The sequence below is a fragment of the Lipotes vexillifer genome, unplaced genomic scaffold (assembly GCF_000442215.2).
Source record: "Lipotes vexillifer unplaced genomic scaffold, Lipotes_vexillifer_v1.1 scaffold216, whole genome shotgun sequence".
NCBI classification, from domain to species: Eukaryota; Metazoa; Chordata; class Mammalia; order Artiodactyla; family Lipotidae; genus Lipotes; species Lipotes vexillifer.
Genome location: NW_006779100.1, coordinates 2,866,167 through 2,876,065, shown reverse-complemented (window position 1 = coordinate 2,876,065; position 9,899 = coordinate 2,866,167). Strand labels below are relative to the sequence as shown.

At 44.6% G+C, this 9,899-nt stretch overlaps 1 protein-coding gene across 1 annotated transcript in view; it reads left to right on the top strand.

Annotated features, from left to right (window-relative positions):
• The window catches only part of BLTP2 (bridge-like lipid transfer protein family member 2), a 27,340-nt gene extending 17,735 nt beyond the window's left edge, over positions 1 to 9,605 (top strand). Inside the window, exons 27-39 of the mRNA XM_007452420.1 lie at positions 2,959 to 3,058; positions 3,292 to 3,474; positions 3,968 to 4,089; positions 4,565 to 4,720; positions 4,803 to 4,924; positions 5,500 to 5,680; positions 6,474 to 6,560; positions 6,759 to 6,869; positions 7,004 to 7,139; positions 7,242 to 7,372; positions 7,552 to 7,653; positions 8,213 to 8,347; positions 8,782 to 9,605. Of these exons, the coding sequence (XP_007452482.1) occupies positions 2,959 to 3,058; positions 3,292 to 3,474; positions 3,968 to 4,089; positions 4,565 to 4,720; positions 4,803 to 4,924; positions 5,500 to 5,680; positions 6,474 to 6,560; positions 6,759 to 6,869; positions 7,004 to 7,139; positions 7,242 to 7,372; positions 7,552 to 7,653; positions 8,213 to 8,347; positions 8,782 to 8,964 (1,749 nt within the window). The 3' untranslated portion in view covers positions 8,965 to 9,605. The remainder of the gene's footprint in view (positions 1 to 2,958; positions 3,059 to 3,291; positions 3,475 to 3,967; positions 4,090 to 4,564; positions 4,721 to 4,802; positions 4,925 to 5,499; positions 5,681 to 6,473; positions 6,561 to 6,758; positions 6,870 to 7,003; positions 7,140 to 7,241; positions 7,373 to 7,551; positions 7,654 to 8,212; positions 8,348 to 8,781) is intronic.
• Positions 9,606 to 9,899: the final 294 nt, after the last annotated feature.

Below are 9,899 nucleotides of genomic sequence, written 5' to 3'. Positions count from 1 at the left end.
TTCCCTACATGAGAATAAAATGGGTTAGAACTTCTTTATTTTTGAGATTGCTGACCCCTATTAATAAGATCACACTAATCAGCAGGCAGCCAAAAAAACAGGCAGTAAGTCTGAGAATTTTAGATAAGCTCTCTATCTGCCCTTCCTCTCATCTCTCTTATGAAGATGATTGGTCGTTTCAGCAAATCGGTAAGGTTGAGTAGAAAGACTGCTTGTCTAGGAGGCAGGTTATTATGTGAGTTCTGATTTCACCTTTGCTATTTTAGTAGCCACGAGCCCTTGGAGAGTCACCTTTATTTGTAAAATTGAGTTAATACTTCACTCTCAGAAAACTGTTGAAAGGATCAAATGAGAACGTACTTTGAAAAATACAAAGCTTCATTCAGATGGAAAGTAGTCTTGTTTTTTAAAATTTATTTATTATTTATTTTTGGCTGTGTTGGGTCTTTGTTGCTGCACGCGGGCTTTCTTTAGTTGCGGCGAATGCGGGCTTCTCATTGCGGTGGCTTCTCTTGTTGCGGAGCACGGGCTCTAGGCGCGCGGGCTTAGTAGTTGTGGTTTGCGGGCTCTAGAGCACGGGCTCAGTAGTTGTGATGCACGGGCTTAGTTGCTCTGCGGCATGTGGGATCTTCCCAGACCAGGGCTCGAACCCGAGTCCCCTGCATTGGCAGGCGGATTCTTAACCTCTGCGCCACCAGGGAAGCCCCAGTTTTATTCTTTTAAGTCAGTATGTTTGAGGAATTCTTAGTATATGTCAAGATAATGTTTTTGTTAGAAGGTGAGATTGTGAGCAGTTGGCAGGGACTAACCTATAAATTTTCTTTTCAGCATCTTGGTGAAACTAAATTTGTACTATAATTTCTGTGATATAATTGCATCAGATTTATTGGGAGATCTAATGGTTATGAGATGTACCTAGCCAATATTCTGCATTGTGGTTACTTATTTAACAGGTGTTAAGTGTCCACATTGTGCTGGGCATGGTACATTCAGATGAGTTACTGGATCCAGCTACATCCGATTAGGACCAATGTGAATACTTCATTTTTCATTCTACTCAATGGGGATAAAGCTAATCCCTCTTCCCTCCTCCCTGGCTGGTACTACCTACTCCAATGACCTTAAGGCTCAACCTCAAGTATAAGTTATATGAGGCAATAAGCATTTAATCAGATGTCAAGCCAAGTAAGGGTCAGGTTGTTGGTAATATGAAAGGTCCTGCTGGTATATTACAGTTGTAGTTCAGGCAAGCAGTACCCTTTACCAGTAGTCTCAGGACATAGGCACAGAAGGTGGTAACTACTCACGCAAAGATAGGCAGGATGAACTATGCAAGATCTGACATTTTCTGGGCCTCTGCTTCTTTTAGGCATGCGTTCTTTTGCAAGTGAACTCCTTTTTTCTCAGGCTGTGATATTAGCATTAGAGTGGAATGTCCTTGGCTTAGGTGGGAAAGACTTTGATCTTGCCTTTCCTATATGAATTTTTTTGTGACTTGACAGATTGTTTATGTTCTTCTCATATCACTCATTCTATTCCCTTTGACTTCAGCTTGGCAGAGAGTGTCAAAAGAATTCAGTTCCCTTCCCCCATGGCAACAGTGTCACAGTGGTCTGAAGACAGAAAACAGCAAGAACACAAACACACGAATACCAAAATGGGTGGGAAGTCATTGGTTTTGATGAATTTTTTTTGCCCATGACATGATTTGATTTTTTTCCATTTTTGAAAATTGTGATAACATATACATAGTATAAAATTTATAAACATTTTAAAAAAAAAAAGGAAAAAAGGGACTTTCCTGGCGGTCCAGTGGTTAAGACTCTGTGCTTCCACTGCAGGGGGCAAGGGTTCCATCCCTGGTTGGGGAACGAAGATCCTACATCCCATGCAGCGTGGCCAAAAAGAAAGAAATAAACATAACATAAAATTTATCATCCTAACCATTTTAAGTGTATAGTTTAGTGGTATTAAGTACATTCATAATGTACAACCATCACCACCATTCATCTCTGAAACTATTTTTATCTTGAAAAACCAACTATACCCATTAAGCAGTAACTCCCCACTTCCCCTTTCCCCCAGGTCCTGGCAGTCACCATTCTATTTTCTCTCTCTGTGATTTTGACTACTCTTAAATACCTCTTTTATATATATACACACACACACACACACATATATATATACACACATATATATATACATATGTATATAAATTTTAGGTGTCTCATATAAGTGGAATCATATATATTTGTCTTTTTGTGACTGGCTTATTCACTTAGTATAATGTCTTCAAGGTTCACCCATGTTGTAGCATGTGTTAGAATTTCCTTCCTTTTTAAACCTGAATTCCATTGTATGTATATACCACATGTTGCTTCTCCGTTCATCCACTGATGGACACTTGGGATACTTCCATATTTTTAGCTATTGTGAATAACGCTATTACGAATATGGGAGTACAAATTTCTCTTTGAGACCTTCCTTTCAATTCGTTTGGGTATATAACCAGAAGTGGAATTGCTGGATTATACAGCAATTCTGTTTTTAATTTTTTGAGGAGCTTCCACAGTGGCTGTATCATTTTACTTCTTATCAACAGTGCAGAGTTCCAATTTCTGCACATCCTTGCCTTATTTTCTAATTTTTTTTTGGTAGCCATCCTAATGGGTGTGAGGTGGGACATGATTTGGTTTTAACCTAGCTTGTATTTTTCTGGCCTGAGGACTGGCAAAACGTGCATGTAACTCAGTTGGGTTTGGAGAATTGGGTGGTTTGGGTCAGGAGAGAGGGACATATGTCTTTTACCCTGGGAGATTCTTCAAGCTATTTCAGGCAGTGAAAATCTAGATAGTGTTAAACTTGTATAGTGGAGATAATGGAGATATATAATGGAGCTTGTGCAGGACAAGCTACTGGTCCCCCAGGAGTTAAAGGTGCCTGTATCCCTGTCTTCAGGTAAAGAATATTGAGGAGCACCGGCAGCGTAGTCTGGACTCTGTGCAGGAGCTGATGGAGAGCGGGCAGGCAGTGGGAGGCATGGTTACCACTACCACAGGTCAGTTCTCACCTCTTCCCCCATTATGTGGTTAGGAGCAGACATGCATCCTTAAGGGGCCTCATTTCCTTACCTGTTTGTAAGATTAATATACGTGGAGTAGGACCACTTTGTGTTAGGCTATGTTGAAAGCAAGTGTCTGGAGTTCCCTAGACATCACGCATAGCTAGGAGGCTCTCACAATACCTCTTTTGAGAATGTCTTTCTCTTATCTCTTTCCTACCTCTTCGCAGATTGGAACCAGCCAGCTGAGGCGCAACAAGCCCAGCAAGTCCAGCGGATCATTTCACGCTGCAGCTGCCGAATGTACTATATTAGTTACAGCCATGACATTGATCCTGAGCTGGCAACTCAGATTAAGCCACCTGAGGTTCATGAGAACCAGGAAAAGGAAGATCTCCTAAAGAAGCAGGAAGGTATTCAGGCTTTGAAAGGCTTTTAGGAGGGGACTAGGGAACTTGTGAAAGTAGTTATTTCCTTAGTGGTTTTGAGGCAGAAGTGTTACTAAGAGTCCCAGTGTGCATAGGGCATTAACATTTCACTTTGCTTTACATTTTTTAAGTTCTGTTAGGAGAGAATAGAACTGGTATAAATGGGGGACTTCCCTGGCGATCCAGTGGTTAAGATTCCGCACTTGCACTGCAAGGGGTGCGGGTTGGATCCCTGGCTGGGGAACTAAGATCCCACATGCTGCGAGGGTGAGGCACGGCCAAAAAAAAAAAAAAACTTACTGGAATGAATGGATATTGTTTGACTCTGAAATAAGCACATGTTTCTACCCATGAGCATATCTCACCAAGACCTTTTATGGGGTTAAGTAACATTAGTGGTTCTAGATATGGGTTAGGAGATGGGGTAGACATTTAGGGAGAGACTGAGTCTCTTATTTAGCTGCTAACAATTACCTAGGGGCTGTGGATACCTTCACCCTCATCCATCATGAGCTGGAAATCTCCACAAACCCGGCTCAGTATGCCATGATCCTGGATATCGTCAACAACCTGCTGCTCCATGTAGAACCCAAGCGGAAGGTGAGTATGGGCCCTTACAGAATGCCAGTTAGTCTCACAGGAATCTCCAGACCTTGTGCTTTATTTGGGGTCCAGTAAGAAAAGCCATGCTTCAGACTGAAAAAGGGCTTTGTGGTTAGTACATCCTCTTTTAGTCAGCAGCAGCAGTTGAAAGTTTAGTTATCTAGGAAAGGTCTGAGTGTCCCTAAGACTGTAGAGTTGTTTACTTGTTTTTCTTGGTCAGTGCTTTACTCAGTCACTTACATACCTCTGAAAACAACTACTTCCCACTTCCCACCTCTATCCCTACCCTGTGGGACTGGCTTATTGTGAAATCCACATTGCCAAATCTTCTGCATTGGCTTACCCCCTACTCTCACTAATGGTGAGAGAGAAAGTTGAGCTTTCCAGAAGAGATCATCATTTCTTGTTCCTTTCTCTGTTTTACTTTACTACAAGACTTGTCTATTGTTCATTTCCTTTTCCATTCCTTTAGGAGCATAGTGAGAAGAAGCAGCGGGTCAGGTTCCAGCTTGAGATCTCTAGCAATCCTGAGGAGCAGCGCAGCAGCATATTACACCTACAGGAGGCTGTGCGGCAGCATGTGGCCCAGATACGGCAGCTGGAGAAGCAGATGTATTCTATCATGAAGGTAGTCTCCCGGGCAATCTGAGGACAGGGAAGTCTCCTAGGACAAGGGAAATCTCTCAGTTTCTCCTTATCTGGCTCCCTAGTCTTTGCAGGATGACAGCAAGAATGAGAACCTGCTTGACCTGAACCAAAAGCTTCAGTTGCAGCTAAATCAGGAGAAGGCCAATCTACAGCTGGAAAGTGAAGAGCTTAACATCCTCATCAGGTGCCACAGCATTCTTTCCATGCCCTTTTCCAGTGCCCCAGCTGGAGTCAATTTCCTTTGCCTGTGTTCTGATAAGTCTTTAGGTCTAGTGCATATTATCAAAGGCTGATGTAGTAGATTCAGGCACCTTTTCCTGAATGAGTCTTGTTGGACTTGGCCAACAGGTTGAGACCAGGAGAGCCCTTTCTTAGGATCCTTACTAGAGTACCTCCGTGGAAAGGAGAAAAACAGGTAGTTCAGAAAGATCATTTTTGTTGCCTTGATACTGTGCAACTAAACTAAAAATGAAATGTCTTGAAGTTGATCATTAAGGAACACAATTGCCGATATAATCATAGGGGTTATTAGTAGGAACAGACTACTTTTTCAAGAAGCTGTAGAACTAAAGATGGGATTTGTGCTCCCATGGCCCAGGGTTTGAGAAGCAACAAATCCAATGAAAAAATTTAGGGAATAGCTTTCTAGGATAGGTCCATCTCTGGGTTTACCTCCTGCATCATTCTAGGGCATTCCGCCCCACCCCTAACCCAAATGCTGTTGCCCTTATTGGCTTTGACCCTCCTATCCATTTATAGGTGTTTTAAGGATTTCCAATTGCAGCAGGCCAACAAGATGGAGCTGCGAAAGCAGCAAGAAGATGTGAGTGTGGTCCGCCGCACCGAGTTCTACTTTGCTCAGGCACGATGGCACTTGACAGAGGAAGATGGACAGCTGGGAATTGCTGAACTGGAGCTGCAGCGGTTCCTCTACAGCAAGGTATTGGGTATATACAGTCACACAAAGGCAGCTGTATTGAGAGGCATTGACCTTTCTCAGGGGTCTTTTTTTTTTTTTTTTTTGCGGTACGTGGGCCTCTCACTGTTGTGGCCTCTCCCGTTGCGGAGCACAGGCTCTGGACGCGCAGGCTCAGCGGCCATGGCTCACGGGCCCAGCCGCTCCGCGGCATGTGGGATCTTCCTGGACCGGGGCACTAACCCGTGTCCCCTGCATCGGCAGGTGGACTCTCAACCACTGTGCCACCAGGGAAGGCCTCTCAGGAGTCTTAACTCACAAAATGAGATAAACAAAAAGGGACTGATTATTATATGACTGTTAATTATGGTATTAATGGTTATTAATAATGATAGAAACATGAGCAGAGTGACGCTCATACACATTTGCTTGTAATACTAAATAATACAGATATAGATGAGCTTGATCAAATGCTTCCCTCATTGAATAAGGTTATCCCTAGAAATGTGGCTCAGAGGGAAGTAATCGTCCAAGTCCAGCTTAGAATAGAATCATTAATTCTATATTGGCATTCAGCTTTCCTGCAGTTACCCATGGCTTGGAGGACAGGACATTATTCATTATTCTTCCAACCCCCCAGGGGCATTTGGAAATAAGTCGAGACCAGTTTTGAATGTCACAGTGACTGGAAAGTACTGCAGGCATTTAGTGCCCTGGCCATGAAAACAAATGATATATGTAGCAGTACTCTAACAAGCTTCTGAGAAAGGCTTATTATAGTGGTTTGGGGGTGGGGGTGGGGAAACTGTCTTTATAGGTGAATAAATCTGATGACACAGCAGAACATCTTCTGGAGTTGGGCTGGTTCACTATGAACAACCTCCTCCCCAATGCTGTCTATAAGGTAAGTCTTATTTCCGTATTCCTAGCCCATTCCCATGCTTCCTAACACTGGGCATTTGCAGTGACCCTTCCACATAAACCTACTATGGGAAACAATGTGATCTGAGATGGTGGAAGCTTGCCCAGCTTAGCAAAACCATTGCTTCGTCTCTCCTCTGCAGAGGATTTGTGGGTTGATTTATCACTCTTTATTCTACAGGTAGTCCTGCGGCCCCAGAGCTCCTGCCAGTCTGGGCGACAGCTAGCTCTTCGCCTCTTCAGCAAAGTCCGGCCCCCTGTTGGGGGTATTTCTGTTAAGGAGCACTTTGAGGTTAGTAAACAGTCCTTTGGGGACCCAGGAACAAAAGGCAGTTAAAAACTATCTGTGTGTTGTTATGTTAGGGGTAGGTAAACAGAGGGATGATGTCTGAGCTTAATTGCTTCTTCAGCCTTTTTCCTCTTTAGGTAAATGTGGTGCCTCTCACCATCCAGCTGACACACCAGTTCTTTCATAGAATAATGGGCTTTTTCTTTCCTGGACGAAGTGTGGAAGATGACGAGGTTGGTGATGAAGAAGATAAGTCCAAACTGGTGACTACTGGTGAGAACTTTAATGGTGGAGCTCCAGAAGACTGAGGTAGCAGCCCAAGACAGCTGAAGCTTCAGCAAGAGGACAACAGCTAGTGTACTTGCTTTTTTATAGGAATTCCAGTGGTGAAGCCTCGGCAACTGATTGCAACAGATGACGCAGCACCACTGGGCCCGGGGAAGGGTGTGGCACAGGGCTTGAATCGGAGTTCTGGGGTCAGAAGGTCATTTCGCAAAGCACCTGAGGTATCAGACATGCCCCTGATGATAGAAAAATGGGAGAGTCTTGGGGTACACTGGCCTGGCGGGGGATTTCTTTGTTTCCTTTGAGTCTATTCCAGGGGTGAAAGGAGATGGAGATGTTTGGGGTCCTGAGTTTCTTATGATGGCTTCAGGGGCACACTCTTCTTTCCTTCCTTTCCTAGCACCCTGTGGATGATATCGACAAGATGAAAGAGCGAGCTGCCATGAACAACTCCTTCATCTACATAAAGATCCCACAGGTTCCACTGTGCGTCAGCTACAAGGTCTGCCCTTCCCCAGCACTTTTAAAATTTCATTTATTTATTTATTTATTTTTGGCTGTGTTGGGTCTTTGTTTTTGTGCGAGGGCTTTCTCTAGTTGTGGCACGCAGGGGCCACTCACGGTCGTGGCCTCTCCTGTTGCGGAGGACAGGCTCCATCAGGCTCAGTAGTTGTGGCTCACGGGCCTAGTTGCTCCGCGGCATGTGGGATCTTCCCAGACAAGGGCCCGAACCCGTGTCCCCTGCATTGACAGGCAGATTCTCAACCACTGTGCCACCAGGGAAGCCCCCCCCCAGCACTTTTTAGAACAGTGTGGGAATGGCACCGCATAAGATCAGAGATTAAAAACAGAGATAGTTCAGCTTGTGAAGCTTGTCTGTGGGTGATAAATCTGTTCCCTCTGCTGCCCTCAGGAATCAGTACCAGACTGAGATAAGGGGAAATAGGTATCTGTAGGTTGCTGCTGCAGGAAGGTACTAGATAGACTTGGACTCAAGTACTGGCTTGGACTAAAACTGGCAGCTGATATTTTTTCTCTTCTCTTCCCTCCCCCTCCTGCAGGGTGAGAAGAACAGTGTGGACTGGGGCGACCTTAACCTGGTGCTGCCCTGTCTGGAATACCATAACAACACATGGACATGGCTAGACTTTGCCATGGCTGTCAAGAGGGACAGCCGCAAAGCCCTGGTTGCCCAGGTATCCCGGCAGAATTCATGGCTGTTTGGTTAGCAGGGGCTGGCAAGCAGATCCTCTGCTCAGGAGCATTTCATTGTAAGATGCATGTATTAACAAGCAGCCTTGGGAAAGGGGCAGGTGAATGAAGTGAGTGACTTTTATCCCTGTCCTCTCCATGACTTTGCTCAGATGGTTAAACTGAATGTTTACTGACTGCTGTATATATGTTAACTACTGTTGATTTTTAGGGAAGTGAGGGCTGGCACAACTTCATGTTTAGAGTGGGTTCTAATAGACTGTAAGCTTCTTGAAAGCAGAGATCATTTTATAATTTGAATTGCCCCATTTGTGCCTTCATGTAAGTTTGATAAATCTTTACTGACTTGGTCTACTTGATTTATTTTGCCTGTCTCATTAATATTTACCTTCCCTTTTACTCCTCTCTCACCTATCAGGTAATCAAAGAGAAGCTAAGGCTGAAGCCTGCAGCAGGGTCTGAAGTCCGGGGAAAGCTAGAAACTAAATCGGACCTGAACGTGCAGCAGCAGGAAGAGGAGGAGAAAGCCCGGCTCCTCATCGGTTTAAGTGTGGGCAACAAGAATCCTGGGAAGAAGTCCATCTTTGGCAGGCGCAAGTGATCCGGCAATTCAAGAGAGGCTGCAGTACAGGATCTGACTCTGGCTCAGGCCACAGGGACTTGTGGGGTGGGAGGTGCTTCCCTTCATCCATTAGGATTTGTGGGGGTCAGGAGCCCACAGGGTACTGTGGATAGAGGCACTGCTCTTCAGCAGCTGGCCTGTTCCTTGCAGAACATGGTGGATAATAATTCTGAGTTCTACCTCACACTGATCAGCAGGCCCAGGGCCAGAGAGGCATCAAGAGAGCAAGGCCCAGGGAGTGGCCCCACGGCTAGTATCTGGTTCCCTTGGGGTCAACTGAAAGGGTGGGGGGACAGTTCTGATCAAGTGTGATAAATTTTTATAAATAGACATATATAAAAAATATATATATATTTCTAAGTGTAACTGCTCTCCCTCTGTGCCAGAAAGTGGAGGGGAGGGGCTGATCTTCTGTTCCTCATCCCACTGCCTTGTATGAAAGAGGTATTAGTGTTGTGGGGGGAAATCAGCCCCTCCCCAATCTGTGCCAAGCTCACTTGGGAGAATGGCAGTAGGAGACACAGCTGGCTATGGGTCCCTCTCCCTGGGATATCCCCTAAAAATTGGTAAAAAAAAAAAAAATCATTTAAAGAGAAAAAATATATTTTAAATTTGATGCTGGTTTTTTTTTTTTAAATTGTACTGAGTGCATGGTTTCAGCCTGTATCCTTTTCTCCCCATCAGTCCAAGACACCTAGCTGCCACCCTAATGAGAGTGGCTTCTTCCCTCCTGCCTGAAGCTGTGTCACAGATACTTCCCAGCTCTGATGTGACATTGGTCCCATGCTGATAGGTCTCTGCACATTTTAGTCCTGGCTATAAGCCATTCTTAACCAGGGGCGATGGCATTTGGGGATAAGGGTGAGGTTTGGCTGCATCATTTGCATCTCTAGTCATGAACAACAAGGGAAAGA